Here is a 20,793-nt window from a genome sequence, read left to right on the forward strand (position 1 = left end):
GTTTTACCCATATATGCCTGTATTTCTCGGGTACCCACATTTGGGGCCAAGTCTAAGCACCAGGTCCCTGTTACCCAAATGAGGCCCCTCAGAGCACCTTGTGGCACCATTCCCTATAGGTGGGCACAGCACGTCCAAGCCACTGAGAAGTCTCTGCAGGACTTAGCCCCACTGACACCTGAAGCTGCAGTGTTACATATTAAAGCTATGCCTCGTGCTAAAACAAGACAGAAAGCAGATGCGCCAGTGTGCGTTGGTAAGAGTCACTGAAATCTCTGTGTTGCTTCAAAGAGATTAGTAATTGATTGATATGTGTGTGATGTGTCAACTGCAATTATCTAGATCATTGCACTATTGTGACTTCCACTCTTTTCATTCAGGCACAAGAACGTGATTCATATTTCACATACTGACTGAAGGGAAAAGGGGGCTTACCAGAAACTGTTCTGAAAATTCGAATACAGGCTGCCCTTTGCCAAAAGCAAATCCTCCACAGCTGTATATTTCTCATTTGCAAAACATAAGAGCAATGAAATTCCATTACTTAGAAAACTGGCAGTACGACCATTTCCTTGGCAACAAACACTTCGCTTATCTTTTTGAACAATAGACCCACAAAATTGCTTCTTTTTCCAAACAGGCAGTAAGTACACATCTTAACTCTAATGAAGGCTGTCCTTCCCAGCAAAACTGTTGTTTAATGACATCAAACCCTCTCTGTTCAGAAAGAGATTTACCCTGGAACACATGAAGAATATGCATCTAAAGACAAAAACTCTGTAACAAAAGAAAAAAGACACAATATTCCTGACCCTCACTGTTTTAAAAAGAAATTAAATGTATGTGAAGGAACAGTTAAGATCAGTTTGGTGGAGTGAAGACTATATTGGTCTGCGGGCTGCCCAATTCCTGCCAGCCTTGGAGGGACATGTGACCGTCTTCCATCTTCTTAGCTCACCACTTTATGTTAAAAATCGTCAGGTACATCACTGGCTGAATAAGGCCACGAGAATCTTCTAAATGAAGGTGCTATGTGAACATATATGTAAGAGCTAATGCCTGCTGGTATTTTTTTTTCTTACAGATGACTTACTCAGGCTCCAAAGAATCCATCTACTTTTCAGTTTTCTAAACCATTGTATTATTTCCTGCAGTTGCTTTGATAGAAAAACCAACAGTACTGAGCCTATATCTTTAAATATTAAACCAAAGCTCCGGTAAGGAGCTGTGGTTTTTTTCAGCCTAGGGAGCATCCTAGGGAGGCTGATCACAGCCCCCCTCTTACCAAGTAGCTAAGTCCTATGAAGATCATGAAAGGTGCTTAAAGGTGAAGTGATGTGCGCAGGATTGTATGGCAATTAACTGTCAGCTCATCAGTCAACAAACAGTTATTAAGAGCTTATTTTATGTGCCAGGCACCAGGTTAAGCTCTGGACATACAAAAAAGGCAAAACCAGTCACACACATGATACACTAACACATATACACATGCACACATTTGTGTGTGTGTGTGTGTGTGTGTGTGTGTGTTAGTAAATAAAAACAGATGGAAAGGAATCTACTAGGGAAAGGCATTAGAAGCTGGGGGTGCTGAAAAAGGCCAACTGCAGAAAATAGGACTGAAGCTGAGTCTTGAAGGAAGTTGGAGAGGCAGAAATAAGAAGAGGGTAATCCAAACATGGGGCGGGGGAAGGGGGAAATAGTGCAAATCAAAGAAATGTGATGTCAATGGGAGTGAGCCAAAGCATCTGAACTGTTATGTACATAGAGGGGAGTAAAGTGTAAGGAGACTGGAAATGTAGAAAAGAGCCTTAAATGTCAAAAAGAGGATTTTATATTTGATCCTGGAGGTAACAGGTAGACAACTGGAGTTTACTGAGTATGTATGTAGCCAGAGACATGGCCAGACCTCTGCTTTAGGAAAATCCTTTCGGCTGCTTAGCAGATGGATTGGAGAGGGGTAGGATATGAAGCAGGGAGACCAATCTGAAAGCTGTTACAACAGTGTAGGCAAGAGATCTTCCTGACTCCCAGGCTAGCATCTATCCATTCTATAACACTGAGCACACGAAATTTTTCAAAATAATATTGAGGAAATTGTTCAATTGTTTAAATTTTTAAAAAAACCTATTCATGAAACATACTCACTTCCACTTAATAACTTAGAATAACCCGTGTTTTTCCCAAAATCAGAAGTGCTCCAAAGCGGAAGAGGCCTTGCTTGCCAGATGTGCTGTTACAAGGAAGGCTAAATTAAACTGATTTGGTGCAGCACAGAAATTAAGATGAAAATGCTGACGATAATTGTGGATGAAGGACTTTTCTCTACACATCCATCAGAAAAATGTCCATGGGCATCATAAAAGAAAGCACAAGGGCAAAGCAGACAAGTGATTTATACCACGTAACCCACGTATGCTGAACTTTGGAGGCCTTAGCATGGTTCCAAAGCCTACAGAAAAAGTACCTTGGCAACTGAGATGAATACAGCCCCAATTTACACAACAGAGATTTCACATCTGGTGTTTAACTAACATCTAGACTCCCCTTGGTTTCATAACAAAACTACAAGCAGAGTACACCAAAGAGATGCCTGATCCCGTTGAGAGAGGGAGAGAGAAATCCCAATCACACCACTCATAATCTGGCTCCTCCATATTTAGAAGAGACCTCCTCTTAGTACAAAGACAATCAGAACTAGATCTAACAAAGCACACTTTGACTGTCTCCTCAAAACACTTGCCTTATTCATTCCCAGCAGCCCTCCACCAAACAGGCTACCTTGGGTGAGTATTCAGAGATGGCATTCAGAGTATGAAAAGGCTCTGTCCACTATTCCACATACCTCGATAATCCGGTCATGAATCTGTAGCCCTCCTTCTTTGGCAGCTGGCCCACTGTCAACTATTTTTGATACAAAAATTCCTTCACTGGATGATCCCTCTTGATTATCCTTTGGAGGTAAGGAAAACAAGATAATATTAGGTTTTCCGTGAAATAAACTCTCATATGTCTAAGACAATAATTCCTACTGTCAACAGAGAAAGTAGTTATGGGAAAGCATTTCTGAACAAACCCCGATCTCTCTAAGCCTCCCTGGGTCCTTGAGTGATGAGTCAGGCCTCTGACTTTCTGAGAAGGAGGGCAGTTTACTGCTAGCACAGCTTCCTTTTCCAAAATCACAAAGCTTAAAACAGGCTCAGAGAAGCCTCTTATCTTATACACGAGCTTTGCTCAGAACAGCCCTGGAATGAGTTATATCTAAGTGTGTGGATTAAATTTCCACTAATTTACAGATGTATTTATAAATTAAAAAGCACAAACATGTGGTGTTTCCAAACAAAATCATTTGGTAAAATAAATTCAGGATGTTGCACAAATCTACTAGGTAGCTACATTTCAAGCAAGGAGAAACTCCCGTCCATATTAACTACACTAGATACCAAGAACCTGTGTGTTTGTGTGTGGGGGGGGGCAGAGTGTCTCTGGTTTATGCTATATTCTCAATCTCTAACTTGTTCAAAGAATGTAGTTCAATCAAACCCACTAACGTCGATGATAAATATAGGAAGATAGAGGCAAAACACAAAAAATTTATATCTCATCGGGACAAAATGTTACTAGATATGAGTAACCTAAATTAAAACTTTCAGTTTAAAGTGTACTTCAAGTACTGTTCCACCCCTCAGTGTGCACCACTTGTAGAACACTGCTACAAGTTTCAAATAAGACCTGGGCTCATGTTTTTGGTCATTTCTTTCCTTTATTCTCTCTGGTCCACAGGCTCTTCATCTGTAAAATCAGGGAATGGGACTAAATGGTCTCTCTTTGTAGTTCTAATTCTATAAATCCGTAGGGCTTTACAAGATAGTGAGGTATAGATTGATAAAAATAAGGCTAAAGGATTCATAAGTGGTTGAATAACTGACCCAAAATCCTCGGACTGTTCTTGCCCCTTTGCTGGTTAACATTTTTTATCAATAACTTGAATTTAAAAAGAGATGACACATTTTCAAATCTGCTGATGACCTGAAACTGGGAAGGATAGCTAACACATCAGATAACAGAATTAAGATCTAAACAGTTCAGCCATCCAAGACAAAGAAGTGAATGTAAAAACGATTGAATCTGACAGAGAAAAATGCAAAGTTCTTCATTTGGTTACTGAACTTGCGTTCAAAAGGTCAACTACATAAGTAGAGAATGGGAGAAGATATGGTTACTCAATAGATTGTGTGAAAAATAGCTAGGAGTCTCAGTGAACTTAAAGCATAGTGAATCAATAATGTGGCATGTAAGAGAAGAAGGAGGAGGAGGAGAAGAATAGAGGAGGAGGAGGAAAAGAAGAAGGAAGAAAAGGAGAAGAAATCATGCAATAATCAGCTGCATTGATAGAAGTATGCCTTTCAGAATGAGAGAAATGATAGCCTTGCTTTATTCTGACCTGGTGACACCACACGTGGAGCACTGTACCCAATTCTGCATGCCAGATCTCATGAAGGGCATATTGACAAGTTATAGCACACCCAAAATCAATGGAAGAGTCTACTCAGTCTGGAGAGAAGACCTAGCCAAAACATGTTAGCCACCTCAAAGTACCTGAAGGATTCTCACATGGGAGAAAAGTTCATCAGGCTGTTCTTACTGTCCTGGGCAGAAGCTCCCAAGAGGTAGTTTAATGCTCAAAAGAAGGAAAAACTTTCTAAAACTTGAAGATATTCAAAAGTACTAGGAGATGCCTCTGAAGCGAGGCAGCTGTAGCTAATACTAGAGATGTTGAAGTGGCAGCTAGAGAACTTCTCACCAACTGAAAAAGGGATGAAGGCCAGAAGGGAGGTGCATGACATTATTTCATGAATAGCAAAAGAGTCATTTTGAGGAATAAGTAAGAGAAGGATGGGTATGGGCAAGGCAGGAGCAAAGCAGAAGACATAAAACCAAATGAAAATTGAAAATCAAGTAAGAAATAGGCATCACATGTACACCAACATTTCTAAAGGGCATTGTCAAGTAATATTATCCTTAATTTGCCTGGATGCTGCTAGAGGAAAATCTCCAGAAAGATCTTCATTTTCTTTTTGGTCCAGTCTTTCTCTAACAGACTTTCTATTTCCTACCCATGACTCCTCTTCTGTCTGTCCTTACTCCTGTCTTGCCTCTTTTTTAAAATTTTTAAAAATTTTTTTATTTTTTTTGGCAATGGAGGTTAAGCGACTTGCCCAGGGTCACACAGCTAGTGAGTATCAAGTGTTTGCTCTGACACCGGATTTGAACTCAGGTCCTCCTGACTTCAGGGCCGGTGCTCTATCCACTGCGTCATGTAGCTCCCCCCTTGCCTCTTTTCTTAAAACCCCATATTTAGATTTTCCATCTCTAGAAGTTTCTAGGCTCCAAGATTCCTGCTTAGTGGCTGACTGTTCCCCCTGCCTCTGACCTCAGGGGCTGGAAGCCAATCAGATTCATCTGAGCAGAGGCCCTCTAAAATGCCAGAGAGTTCTGATCCACAAGCGGCCACAATCCCTCAGCTGAGCCAGCTGCCTGGACTCCAGGATTACCTGAGCTATCACGAAGAAAGGAGCCAAGAATTCCAGACTACCACAGGCTCACCCTTCTTGTCATGGCCTGAAGACCATCATCCCTGAAGATCCCTAGCTATAGCCCTGGCCCCAGGGTGAGGAGCTCAGGGGGATCCCCTAGAACCCTCCCTTTGTTATCCCTACCCCTTCCTCTCTTCGGTGTCTGCAGTTAAGCTCTCCCTTAAACATGCCACGTAAAAAGGCTGCTTGCTTTCAAAAGTGACTGAATCATCTAAGCCTTCTGTGAAGACCCAGTAAGACACCCTGACAGATTTATTCCTAATAATGTCTTTTAAGTTATTGCTGATAAATGTTATCTAATATAATTAATTATGTGACTGGAATCAGCTGGGACTGTTAAGCAAATGGAAGAATTTGGTTTTTAATCTGACATTGACTTTCTAACAGCATGCAATTACTGGCCCTCATGTGAAAAGTTTGATAAAACAAGCTGTTTCATTAGGGAGATTAAAAGCTAATGAACGAATGATATAACTTTTCACCTCCTACATGATGTCCCAGATCATGTAATAAGGCACCCTAGGCCAAAGCCTCCTGGCTGGGATATTTTGCAGCACAACTCAAGCGTTTACTTAAGGATTCCTTGGAAAACACACACAATCTGTTTTATTACATTCTACATAAAGTACATAACAGTGTGTGGACACTGTTACTTATCTTGGGGTTTTAGCATGTGCTAGGTAAATTGCCAGATTTTCCAGGCAACAGTACAGAATGACTTTAGGCCCTGAGATGATATTTCTGCTAATCAGAATGAGGGGAAGTGGGGGGGGGAGAGAGAGAGAGAGAGAGAGAGAGAGAGAGAGAGAGAGAGAGAGAGAGAGAGAGAGAGAGAGAGAGAGAGAGAGAGAGAGAGAGAGAAAAGGGAGGGAGGGAGAGAAGAGCTCAGAGTTGTTTATAAATATAAGGTAGAATCGTGTCTCTGATGCTTACCATCTGTTGCCTTGGCCAAGTCATTTTCTACCCTAGGCCTCAGCTTCCTTATCTGTAAAAGGGGTGGGGCTTGACTAGAGCCTCCAAGATCCCTGCCAGCTCTAGGTCTACAGAATGACCACACTGAGATCCATCTGCCTCTAAGCCTGGTTTTCCAGTGATTCTGACATAGCAAAAGGAGGGCAGCACATTGCAGAATTCTGCTCTTCCTCCCTTCCCCTTAATATCACTAGGCTGGAAAATCCTGAACTTTAGCCTAAGAAACAGGGACACCCCTCCCCATTCTAAATGTGTGTTGTTCACCATTGTAGAGCTCACAAGAGTCTCTGCCCTGAGAGATCTGTAATAGTTTACTGGTACTCAGGTCCAAAGGCCTGAGAACAGTTTCCAAACCATTCCAAGTATAGCAAAAATGTCATTTAAATGTCTGCTATGAATCTGGCAGGTTTTCCTTTTCCTCTAATCTGGTCTATATAGACAAAGTCTGTGATGAGAAGAAGATGTTATAACAAAAATGAAAGACAGCTAAGAGAGCATTCAGCCTCAAGTTCCACTGATTTTCCCTTTGATGTGGTTCTGGAAGAGCCAGTAGGATCACAGGCTTCATCTGATTCCCAAAGTTATCTCCCTGAACCAAACCAAGGGTGATCAATTTTGGATTCGCTTGTCCGTGTGCACGCTGTTTCCCACTGGTAGAATGCAAGCTCTTTGAGGACAAGGATTGTTTAATTTCATCTTTCCGTCACAGGCCATGCTCCTTTCACCCCTGGCCCCATTCACTCCTCCCTCTCCAGACTTCTCTACCTCCAGGGCAGCAGCCACGGTTCTGGTGGCTGGGCTTCCAGCTCCTCTTCATGCTTTATCTTCCCCTTTAGATTGTGAGGCCCTTGAGGTGAGGGACCATTTTGCTAGCTTATATCTGTATCCCAGGCACTTAGCATACTGCTGGTACATAGTAAGTGCTCCACATATGCTGCCTCTAGTTCCAGGGCCTAACACAGAGCCAGGCATATAATAAGTGCTTAATGCCTGTTGTTATTGGAAAGGACCTTGGAGCCTGTCTAGTAAAACTGCTTCATTCTACAGATGAGAAAACTGAGGCAAATCTCTGCCTCCCTCCTACCTGCTGGAGAAGGTTCAAATCAGAAGCAAAATTGTGAACAAATCAGAATCTTACTGGGGAGGATGAGGGGGACAGGAATAATGAACAAAAGTTTTGGACAAACAACAAATTAGATCGTCAGTCCCTGAAAAATTTAGAGTTGGCGGAATAAAAGAGAATCCAGATATCAAGACTTCAGCCTTAGGATCCAAACACATTCTAATGAGTATAGGAGAAAGTGACACATTAACTATATACATCAGGTAGTACTTAATTCAGTACTGTTTAATTACCAAATAAATGGAAATGGATCCAGAGCAAACCTATTTAATTAGCTGTGATTCCCAGGACAGTGATATTTGTGAGCGAGGAGATAAAGAAGATACCTCAGAAACTTTAATATTAGATTATATTAGAAAGGTATTTGCCCCAGGGAATTGTTTGAAACCAGGAGGTTTCCCACCCCTCACCCCCAGGCCCTGACCCATATGGTTCTCTCCAACAGGAAAAGGCAAAAACACATTTTAGCAATTAACATACCACACACGGTCGGCCACCGATAATATTAAATCCCAGAGAGCCAGAGTCACGATGAAGGACAAGAGTCATTGTTTTCATTTCTTCACCCTATGGGGAAGAGGTAAATTAATTCAAAACTTTATTTATCAACAGGAAATTGCAGTGTGGGTTTTCAATCTCAGTGTTTCATTAGTTCACAGATCATTGAACTGCCTATTTTCCAACTAAGAGTATTATCTTCATAAGTTGCACCAAGGAAGTTTTTTTTGGTCAAGAATAGGTGGGTGACCACATCTTTGGTTTAGATTACAAGTATTTCTAAGTGCCCTAAAGTAGTACCTAAGAGTTACTGAGGACTGTCCCAGTCAAGATGCCCAACAGAAGAATGTGTAGGGATGTCTAGACATGTCTGAGGCATACCTTCCATAAGTGTGACTCCTGGGTCTGTAAATCCATTTTCAGGCTAATTGCTCTATCATGTGCAGTCTAGACTTCTACTATTATGTTTGTTTGTCCAAAGCTCAAACCAACAGCACCTAGAGATCATGAATGGCTCAAGAGTTTCCTCAAGATTTAACACTCCCCTCCCACACACACTATCAACAGCATTTATGTTGCAGTAATCAATGACAATTCAGCTTTCAAAGTCAGACCCATTCTTGATGGGTAGCAGAAAGGACAAAACCCCAATTATCATTCAAAGGACATCAGTATATTATGGCCAGTCCAAAATATGTGAGCCCTAGAATATTGAAAACACCCTTTCCAAGACTAGGAAAAGCTAAACTTTAAATCAAAAGTACTGGAGAGGTCACAAGTGCACTGTGCTAGACAGTGCAATGGGAAAGGAGCAGGGTTAGGAAATTAAAATGAATTTAATTTTCACAGAAAACTGTCACTTGATTTTTTTTTTGCTAGAGAAACTAAGTTTTTTCATACATAGCTAATGTGATTCCAATGATCTAATAATAATAATATTTTTATAGCACTTTAAGGTTTATAACTTGCTTTTCATATCTCGTGATCCTCACAACAATCTGTGACATAAATTCTGTTATTATTCCCCTTTTACAAATGAGGAAACTGAGGCTGAGTGCAGTGAATGACTCTGCCCAAGGTTACACAGCTACTCAGTATCTAAGGCAGTATGGAATCCAAGTCTTCCTGACTCCAAGATCGGTGTGCTATCCATTTAGTATACCATGTATTGAGTACAAAAACTTGGTCTTCCTGGATATCAATATAACAAGTAGGTACACAGGTACACGAAAATAGAGATTTTATTCAGAAATACACCTCCACCAAGCAAAGTCTCAGAGTTTACATAATCTTCCAAGAGAAAAGCCCACTTCTTTTTCTCATAATAACAAGCCAGCTTGGCAATGAAGAGACAGCAGGCCTTGAATCAGGACAAAGGTTCAAATCCTGCCCTTGTCATTAACTAGCTGTGTGAGCCTGGGCAGATCCCTTAACCTCTCAGTGACCCAGGAAACTCAGACAAAAACTTTTATAGGAAAGGGGTTATCTACATTGCATTCCATGTGGGAAGTTCTCATCACCTATGAAATCCCAGGTCCTGACTCCCCATCCTGACCACCCCAAATAGCTAGCTTTCAAAGAATGGCCTCCCTGTGCAAGATAATCCTACTTTTCTAAGCTTTGCTATCCCATCATTCCAAGGTCCTGCTCCACTGACTGTAGCACTTTCCAGCCCACAGTTCTGGCTCCATATTTGGGAAGGATGCCTTTGTCCAGAGGAGCCAAATGAAATGAAATCATTAATGACTAATGAGCTGCATTGTGGAGGAGTTTTCATTTCCCAAAGCCCTTAAGAGCCAATCCTCCTTCATTGAGTTTGAAAGCAGAAAGTTTCTTTCCTGGTAAATGTTACAGAATAGACACATCACTGCAAAAATCCCACCACAGCAAAGTCACTACTATTCACTGACAAAATAAACTTTCAGATTCCAATTCTTCCTAATTAAACACATGTGTCATTCAAGTGAAAGTTTAATGAGAACAGAAACTTTATGACAAGTATCACTTCATAATAAAAACATATGGTACTTTACATCAAAGAGAATTCTATAGATTCTGCCACACCACTTTTTTGGGGTGTAGAAATGAGTGTTTGGATTTATGGTTCCATGGGTATGGGAATCTCCCAGCATGGCAACTAATGTTAACTGATCTGTAACTTCTAGTCTGAACCTGTTGCTTCAGAGCACTGAGAGATAAATGACTTGGCCTGGATCACACAGGCATATGTATCAAAACTCTCTATTCACAGTATCATGAAGCTTCTTACCAACCCAAAGAGATTCTAGATAGAGATAAAAGTAAACAGTTACTGACGTTATTCCTCAATATCAAGAAGGAAAAGGTTATTACCAGCTTCAGGGGGTGGGGTGATAATCCCAGGAAGGCTTCATGAAAGAAGAAAAATCCTAACTGGGCTTTAAAAGGTGGGTAAGAATTCCTTAGGTGATGGCAGATATTTCAACCCTTTCTATTGGAAATTTTTCTTAAAAATTAGTAAAAATGAACTCCTTAAACAAGTAATCACCAGCAGAAACATTTGTAAATGGCATCCTTCTTTTGATGCAGTGCAAAAGGTATTAAGTTTTGAGGATCTGGGTTCACATCCTAGCTTTACCATCACCGGCTAGGAGGTACTTGGTAAGTCACTTCCCTCTAAGCCTCAGTTTCCTCACATGCAAAATGAGAAGGGTAGACTAACACTATTCTAGGATCAGTTTCAACTTTGTATCTTACCCAAGATCTTAATTTGGTCCATAGACACGTCAGTCAATAACAACCACTGTTCTCCCAGATAAAACCATAAATTTGCCTAGAGGTTATGGAACAGAAACTCGATGATATTGATTAATATGGGGTACAAGCTATGTAAGAAAACAAAAAAAAATCTGCTCTGTTATATTAGAAAGGTAAAAGAGTTTCATCCAGACATCCGAACAAGTTATCTTAAGTGTCTGGCTTTCATAAGCAATTAACGATAGCAGTTGAAATAGTTACTTAATAATGTAGTGCAGATGTTTTGAGTGGGTACATTTTTCTCCTCACGTGTCAGTTTGAAATTGTCAATCAAATATTCAGAAAGGCTATTTAAGTCATACCACATGTGACCTGATCCCCAGTAACCCTTGCAAAGCTAGGCTTCCTTCCTATTGCCTTTCAGTGACTTTCCTCACTAGAGACAGTAGAGCATACCATTTAAAGAGACAGATATAGCGGGCAGAACTCAGGAATTAGGAGAAATCCATATTTGGTCCCATCAAAGGGCTCTGTTTCCTTAAGTGTTTCATTATAAGGAGGTTGAACCTATGAAGTGCTCCCACAGCACTACCCTGGAAGGGAGGGTTTTAGCTAAGTTGCAGTGTATTTATCTTAAATGTCAAAGAAGATCTAAACAGAGTCCTGGCCTCTGAGAACACTTTCCAAAGTGAAACAGGCCAACATTTGAGAAGCACAAGACCACGGAAGCAGCAAGAACTCTGAAAGAAAAAGTCTGGCAATCATCTGAGACGTCTATTTTTCGGCTTCAGGTTTTGTCGTTGATGTTGTTTTAAAAGCTACTTACCTACCATTGGGGATAAAGGAAAGTGTTCTTAATTTTTATATGCATTTAATTTGAGTCAATGGATTTATTAGGCACCAACTATGTGCAAAGCATTGGTCTAGGTTCAAGAGGAGGATGCCAAGCTTAACTAAGACTCTCCCTGCTTTTGTGCACCTTCATGAAGCCCTTCAAAATTCATCTAAAACCTACAGGAGGCCTTTCATGGCACCCTGCCTCACTAGTGCCTGCCCTCTGAGTGATCTTCCATAGAATAATAATAAAATGCATGTATATATACATAAACACACACATGCATATATATACATGTATAAACATAGAAGTTATTCGTGTATGTGTGTGTATATATATATACACACACACATACACACACACACATATATATGTGTCCTACACGTATTTTTTTACATCCCATTAGAATATGAGATCCTCAAGAGCATGGAACAAACCCTTTTCTTTGTATCCCCAGCACTGAGCCTGGCACATAGTAAGTACTTAACAAACATTTGCTGACTTGACTTACAGTCTACTCCGGGAAAACTAGAACAAATTACACATGATAATTGCATTAGAGGGACATAAAGAAAAGCACTGTTTATTTATTATCAAGAAGGAAAAGGTTATTACCAGCTTCAGGAGGTGGGGTGCAGTGATGATCCCAGGAAGGCTTCCTTGAAGAAGAAAAATCTTAATTGGGCTTAAAAAGGTGGGTAAGAATTTATTAGGTGATGGCAGATATTTCAAGAATAGAGAAGAGAATGGGCCAAGGTTTGGGTACCAGAAATATGTAAACAAACATGTTTGGCACAACAGGCAGGCTGATAAGTACATGGCAAGGAGTTGTATGAAATAATATTGGAAAGGTAGAGAGCACACTTGATTGAAGGCAGGGACTGGTTTTTGCCTCTTCTTTGTCTAGCCAGAGCTTAGCACAGTGCCTGGAACACAGAAGGCACTTAATAAATGTTTGATTATTGAAGGACCTTAAATACTCTGAGTTTTATTTTAGAGGCAATAGGGAGCCAGTGATGGTTTCTGAACAGAAAGAGATGACCAACTCTATTCATAAGGAAGTCTGATAGTAGTATGAATGATGGGCTGAGAGTGAGAGAAAGTGAAAGCAGGAAGACCTCTTATAAGGCTATTGAAGTAACACAGGTAGGTGATGACCAGGGCCTATACCAAGATGGAAGCAGTAGGAATCTAAAGGAAGAATGACTGAGAAAGGTATTACAGAATTGGAATCTACAAGACTTGGTAAACTAAATGGGTATGAGAAGTATTTGTTGTTCTATCATTTTTCAGTCATGTCCAGCTCTTCATGGCCCCTACTTGGGGTTTTCTTGACAAAGATACTAGAGTGGTTTGCATTTCTTTCTCCAGCTCATTTTACAGATAAGGAAACTGAGGCAAAAAGGGTTAAGTGACTTGCCCAGGGTCACGTAGCTAGGAAGTATCTGAAACTGGATTTGAACGCAGGAAGAGGAGTCTTCCTGACTTCAATCCCAGCACCCTATCCACTACACCACCTAGCCACCCTGACATGAGAGGTGAGGAAGAAGAAAAAGTCAAGATTGAGGAGTTATTGAATTTCTAGTTGCAAGAAACCTGGGAAGTTATCTAACACTACCCTTTCAGTTGACAAACAAGAAAATCAAGGTCCAACAAAGGTTAAAGGTAATGTTAAGGTTAGTAAGTCGTAGAACTGAGATCCAGACCCAAATTATCTGATTTCGAATCCCATGTTTTTTTCTTTCGAACATAAGATACTGGGTAGAAAGTAGTATCACTGCCAGAAATAGTATCACGAAGGGCCGGTTTAAGGAGAAAACTCATAAACTCAGTTTTTGACATGTCGAGTTCAAGGTGCTGGTGAAATACCCTACAGGCAGGTGGAGATGCAAGTCTGGATCTCAGAAGAGACATCTTTGCTACAAGATCCAGATTTCAAGTCAACTGAGTAAAGACAAAGGTGGAAGCCATGGGAGAGAATGAGATAAACAGAGTGAGTGTAGAAAGAGAAAAGGATGGGGCTCAGGACAGCGCCCTGAAAAATCTTCCTTTTAATGGGATAGAGAAAGAGATACTGAAAGGATCCAGGAAGGTATGGTATTTAGGAGGATAAAGTGCCAAGGAAGGGGCAGTCAACCAAACCAAATGTGCCCAAAGATTAAAGAGAATGAAAAATAACTGCCGGGGGTGGGGTCAGTGGTATCACTGAAATGGGGCATTAGACCATTTCTGACAGGAAAGGGGAGTTACAACTGAGGAGTGAAAAGCTATTCTACTTTGCAATAAGCCAAGGAGAAAGTGCTATTAAAGTAACTGTAAGACCTTGGGGAAATTGCAATCTCTCTGGACCTCACTTCTACCACTTGTACATGAGGAAGTTAATTCTGAAAGTTTCTTCTGTCTCCAAAAAGGATGACGAAAAATATATCAAGGCAACTCTGCCTATTAATTTCTCTCTCTGATCCAGTACTTTCAAAGATGAAAGAACAAACACTGGGCAGATAAGTCAAGGTAAGGCTGGTAGAGCCTTGTGGTATGAGGCTGGGCATTAGGGGATATAGAGGCAATAACAGAGATAAGAAACAGTAGGGCCAGTTTACCAAAAGACTGGGTCTGGTATATACCCATCACCAGCTGAGCAGACAAGATTCTTAGCAAGCCCAGGAGTGAGAATTAAGTCAAGATTTTGTTCTGACCTGAGAAGTGAGGGATGCAGAAAGTATAAGATATGTAGTTGACAGAGACTGGCTAAAAGGTGCTAAGGTAGAACAAGGGATAGTGTTGGCCTTAAGGTATAACAGAAAAGCTGTGGAAGGAGTAAGGATGAAAGAGTGGTGAGGTATAGTAGAAAGAACATTGCATCTGGAGTTAGAAGGTCTTCCCAATCCCCTGCTGGACAGTGCAGTGGATAGAAAGTTGGGTTTAAGTCAGGAAAACCTGAGTTCAAATTCAGCCTCAGAAACTGACTAGCTGTGTGACCCATGAGCAAGTCACTCAATCTGTCTGCCTCAGTTTCTTCAAATGTAGAACTGTAATAACAGTACCTACCTTCAAGGGTTGTTGTAAGGCTCAAATGAGGTAATATTTGTAAAGTGCTCAGCACAGTGCCTGCCCCATAACAGGCATATTCTCTTCCCCTTGCCCCTCCCTAGCTGGCAGGTTTCCCTGGTGAAGGGAACATGGTTCTGGGAGAAGGGACAAAGGACAGGGTTTTCTGCACCCTACAAAAAGATGTGTGCGCAATGGTGGTCTTTCTCCTATTTTGCAATGGAGATGTTCACAGGTTTTCTTTCTTCCTTTTTGGAAATGTGAGTTGTCAAAATGTAGGAAGCTTGTCTGACAAAAAGTGGAAAGAGAAGCATGGTTTTCTGAACGCTCATCCATAAGAACAGGCACAAGCAAAGAACGAGAGCTGAATAGCTACATTGGCTTGTTACAGACTCATCCACGCTGAATTTAGAAAATGAAACAGATCACTTGATGCTTTAAGTAACATGAAATGAAGGGTGGAGCCTATTGTGCTCAAAGGAAATTCCCATTTGTTTCTACATCAGTAGAACAAGAGAATTCATGCTGCAAACCCACAGACTGGGTTCAGAACACTGTGAGTTCATAGCACAAAAGATGGATGCATGTGTCACTCCTAAAGCATAAATAATGAAAAATTAGTTTTTATCACATATTAAAATGATACAAAACTTGATTAGCTACCAAAATATAAGTTTAGGAAAATAAGTTTGGGCAAACAAAATTACTGAAAAGGACGAAACTTATGATGTCTCTAGCATAACTCTTTCCAGTGACTTTAAAAAAAAAAGTATACCATGCTCTGTGTTTATAGTCCCCCTTGTCCACTGCATTATTCTGGCCCCATTATCCTATGCCATTCACGACTCAAAAGCTTGGAAACTGGTCATTTCCAGACGAGTGCAAGGGCTCTGGGAGTCAGCTGATGACAGTGTCAATGCCAGCCTTTCCAAGACTTTTTTCTGTACAATCATGCATAGCTCCTGATTATCCCTGTTTCCAATTGCCCCAACTGGAAAGTTGCCCAGCATGTTGTGAAAGATGTAACTGACTAGCTGGGTCATGCATCTGGGTGACACCACTGACACCTTTTAGTTTTCCGGAGATCAAGCAAAGTTCATGTCCGAAGATGCTGCTGGTGCTGCTGCTTTGTGCAGACAGCTGGGAGACAGCCCAGGGGGCTGCTGATGAACTGACAAGAAACACACAGGAAGTCTGAAACTTGGTGGCAGATATGAAGGGGATTTTAGACAGTGTTGGAGGAAGAAAATGGAGAAAGAGGCCATCATAGTTACTGGGAATTGTAAAAAAATAATAATAATAATGATAATAATGAGAGCTAGAATTTCCATAGGCTTTAAGGCTGGCAAATACATTTGATCCTCACATCAACCCTGGGAGGTAGGTGCTGTTATTATGTCCATTTTACAGATGAGAAAACTGAAGCAAACAGAGTGAAGCGACTTGCCCAGGGTCACACTGCTAGTAAGTGTCTCAGGTCAGATTTGAACTCAAGTCTTCCTGACTCCAGGCCCAGTGTTCTTTTCATAGTGCCACAGCTGCACACCTAAAACATTACAACAATAAAGTACAGGGAAAGATGTTGCCCTCATTCAGAGCATTGTCATAGGTTTGAGTGTCCCTCTCAAGCTCCACATTACTCTCCCTCCCACCATCTGAGTTCCAGCTAAAGTGGCTTTCAAATCTTTTCTTCCCCCTGGCTATTTTCTCCCTTACCTTCAGGTCTTTGTAGAAGCTGTGCCCCACATCTGGCATACTATCCTTCCTCAAATTACTGGTTTCCATCAAGGTTCAAGCTCCAGGGCCACTTCCTCCTTAAGGCCTTTCATGATACCTCAGTTATTACTGCATTCCCACCCCCAAACTTTTGTTGTCTTATCAGTCGTGCCCAAGTCTTTGTGACTCCATTTGGCCTTTTCTTGGCAAAGATACTGGAGTAGTTTGCCATTTCCTTCTCCGGCTCATATTACAGATGAAATTGAAGCAAACGGGGTTAAAATGACTTGCCCAGGGTCACACAGCTAGTAAGCACCCTAGGCAAGATTCTAAGACTATTAAATTATAGAAGAATTGCAGACCTGCAACGGTGAAAGGAGTTTCACACACCAGAAGTCCCAGACACCACCTCCCCATTAAAAAAAGGTTCTTTAAGAAACAGCTCAAAGAGAAAACATTAATAGATGATATGAACAAAAAAATCATCAGTCATTGGGGTACTCAAACAGATCTGCAATATGGGTATCCTTCCAGTGATACAGATGGTAACACATCTGTGTCTCCCCATTCTGTGTGACTCTGATTCATGGCCTCACATCAATTCACCACGGCATCCCATCTAACATTCTCCAAGTTCTTTTGACATACTAAGGATACCAATGGAAAAACAGGCTCCATGAAACAAAAGTAAAAAAAAAATTAGGTTAAGGTATAAAAATAAATGGAGACTGGATACAATGGAAGTTAGTTCCAGATGGCAAGAGTTTAGGATGTGGCCTTCTACCAAAATAGTACTTAAGAAGATGTGAAGTGATAAAGGGAAGCAGACATTCAGACAAAAAGTGGAAGAGAGTATGGGGTGGTTCAGTGGATATAAGGCCTACAGAATTTTTAAACCATCCAGGCTTAAAAACACCCATCTGATGTGGGCCAGAATTTATAGGATCACAGATATGGAACTGGAAGAAGTCCTCCAAGTCATTGAGTCTAGTGGTGTCAAACTCAAAAAGAAATAGGGGCCATTAAGCTATAGAAAAGGATCCTTCAGGTCACATATTAACTTTGAAGGCCACACATATTTCTTTTTATATTGACACATCAATGCATTATAATCAGATAGGAAGTACATTTTAGTATGGTTCAACCTGCACTCAGGAGTGTTGTGGGCTACATGGAGTCCATGACCTCATGTCTGATACCTGTGATCTAGCCCAACCCCTTCATTGTACAAAGGAGAAATTGAGGCCCAGTAGGGCTGAGTGATTTACCCAGGGTCACACAGCTACTAAATGTCTGAGGCTGAATTCAAATCTGCACCTTCCTAAATCCAAATCCAGTGCCTCTCTCCCATGGCCAAACAATATTTTTGTTTTTTAGAAATTCAAATAAAAATGTATAATAAAGACAGTCTTCTTTCCCAATATTTCCAGTAATAGCCTTGGCTTTTTAAACATCATGCTGTTTTCAAATGGCCTCTGCAGAAAGCCTCAAGATGTGTGCTTTTCTTTTTTGGCACATCTGTTTCTCGATTTCTATGGCTGATTTTAACAATGTTCCATCTGCTTTTTTGTTTGAACATCCACCGATATCTAAAAATGAGGGCTTGATAGTTACTGGGAAAGTAAAGAGCAACAACAGTTTGCTTCCTGTTTTAAAGTAGGCGAACACATCTCTCTTGGGCACACAGAGAGGTGGTTTGGAGAGGGGCGAAGGAGAGGAGGTTAAAATAAAAATAGTCCTTTTTACTATTTGTGGACATTCCTATCTGGAACACAACAAAACCGGGGCAGGCCAATTTCTACTGCCAGTGAAGTCGGGAGTTCTTATTACATCACTTTATAGCACAGAAACCACGCTATCCAGTTAATTATCTTTGATAATTGGAAACAGCATAAATACAAATCATTGAAATGTCCAGATGATCAGAAACTTAAATTGTCATTACTCCCATCACGGTCCCTTGGGCCTTTCACCAGAGCCGCTAAGAAGTGGGAGAACAGGCAAGACGATCAAATCTATTTTCTTTCTGCCCAATCCTGACAATATTGCTAGCAAAGTCATGCAACTGACCAGAAGTTTATAATTGGGAGGCAATGGGTCTGCATGATTCATAAATGAGGTAATGTACTCTTGAATAATGTGTGCTATTTCTTTTTCATGACAATCACTGCAAACTGTGCAAATATTTCTTTAGAAAATCCTATTTTTATGTTCAATACGTTTGTACATATATAACCTATATCAGGTTGTTTGCCATGGGGGAGGTGGAGGGAGGGAGGAGAAAAAAAAATCTGGAACTTGAAATCTTATAAAAATGAATATTGAAAATTATCTTTATATAGAATTGGAAAAAATACTATTAAGTGGGGGGAAAAAAGAAAATTCTATTGAAAAAAAAACAAGAAATGTCAAAGCAAATTACTTTTGTAGCACCCACCTCCATTACTCCAATGTTTTGCAATTTTCCTTTTTAGGAGGATAGCAGGTACTCAAATATTTTATGGATTAAATATATACTGGAACTATATACTATATATTAATTATATAGTGGAACAGCTCCCATGTCGGAGTACTAAGATAACCTCTTTATGAACTAGTCCCATGTCTAATCATGTGACAAGACTCCTAAGAATGGTATTTCTACAAGGCTTCAGGATAGAATCACCCACTTCCCATAACTGGTCTCTAAACACTCATCTCATTCCCACCACTACTGAGAATCTCATTCTCAGGTTCTAATTATGAAATAATTATCCAGAACCAATGTTTATTAGACCATCATACAAGTGAACCTAAAAAACACAGTTTATATTCTGTAGGCCCACAATAAAAATAACAATGAAACCGAACAAAAAAATACTCAATCCCATCTGCTATTTCCTCTACATAAACAACATTCCACCACTTCCTTTTCTGTGGTAAAGTTATTAGAATATTATTCTCTCATTAGAATATATTCTTTCATTCTGATGCAGAATGACTCAATACATAATTGTTTACTCAAACTTAACTTGTTAAGCAAACTATAGTTCTAGAGTAAAAGGATGTGGATTCAAATCCTACCTCTAAACCTTTACTACCTGTGTGATCTTTGACAAGTCATATAACTGCCTCAGTTTCCTCATCTGTAAAATGAAGAGGTTGACCTAGATGGCCTCTTTGGTCCCTTCCATCTCTAGATCTATGATCCTGAGTTGCTAGGATCAGATGATAATAAAAGAATATCAGAGTTTTGCTACAACACTGCCCTTTGGATGCTGGCACACTGTGAGGCCTTTTAAGTATAAGTATGACAAAATTATTTGGGTGTTTTATTACATGGATAACCTTTGGATGGGGCCCAAGGTGGATGCATCTTATAATCGATTCTCATCATCTAGCAAATATTCTGAGAGATCATTCTACAACAAATTCTGAAATGAAAGTCATAAAGAGAAGCCAATTCCAACTCCTGAACAAAATTGTTTATGTGTCTCTAATTCCTGTCACTTGTAGCACATGGGTCCCCAGTGCCTAAACCACATGATAAAAGCCTAATACTTATCAATATAAGATGAAAAAGGTCTTTGGGTCTTCATTTTCCCTATAAGGAGCTGAACTCAAATGGATTGGCTAGAATGCCATTTAATTAACTTATCAACAATATAGTGAAAACATCTTGGGTAATGTTCAGCCACAGAAACTCTACTGAGTGGTGTGCAATTTTAGACAGTTGGCTCAAGGTGTTTCCCACATCTGGAAAAGCTTTTAATACAACTAAACTGTCAATTAGGTTCACTTATTTACAGTAGTTATAAAGAGCAAAATACATTTATGTGATGTGGGAGCTATGGAAAACTTGCTCTGCCAGTATGACAATCTTGAACTGAGCCCAGATAGGCAAAATATTTTATTGCACAACTATGGATGATGGAGGGGAAAAAGAAAAAGATCCCAACAATAGTGCATTTCAGTCAAGCTGACGAGTTGGGTTCAGTTGAATCCAGAATCTTTTGCTCCCTAGAGAAAAGCTATCAGTTCTTGATCATTCAAGGGAAGCAGTCTTAGAACCAAACGGGTGTGTGACAAAGAGAAGGCCTGAGCCAGAGTCCAGAGTCATAGACCCAAAGCAGATGAGAGCTATAATAAGCCCCTTTGTTTTGTGGATAAAGCAACTGAGGACTAGAAGTTTAAGTGACTGATTGGAAGGTCAAACCCATTAGATAGAGTCAACATTCCAATCCTAGCCAGGCAGCCTTTTCCTCTGAATATATTTTCAAACAACTCTG

General features: G+C 40.4%; 1 protein-coding gene across 1 annotated transcript in view; it reads right to left on the reverse strand.

Annotated features, from left to right (window-relative positions):
- PDZRN3 (PDZ domain containing ring finger 3) overlaps positions 1 to 20,793 on the reverse strand; it is a 280,426-nt gene that overhangs the window by 256,109 nt on the left and 3,524 nt on the right. Inside the window, exons 2-3 of the mRNA XM_021007579.2 lie at positions 8,173 to 8,259; positions 2,846 to 2,953 (exon numbers count right to left, since the gene is read on the reverse strand). Of these exons, the coding sequence (XP_020863238.1) occupies positions 2,846 to 2,953; positions 8,173 to 8,259 (195 nt within the window). The remainder of the gene's footprint in view (positions 1 to 2,845; positions 2,954 to 8,172; positions 8,260 to 20,793) is intronic.

The sequence above is a fragment of the Phascolarctos cinereus genome, unplaced genomic scaffold, assembly GCF_003287225.1.
Source record: "Phascolarctos cinereus isolate Bilbo 61053 unplaced genomic scaffold, phaCin_HiC Scaffold_4;HRSCAF=312, whole genome shotgun sequence".
Taxonomy (NCBI): Eukaryota; Metazoa; Chordata; class Mammalia; order Diprotodontia; family Phascolarctidae; genus Phascolarctos; species Phascolarctos cinereus.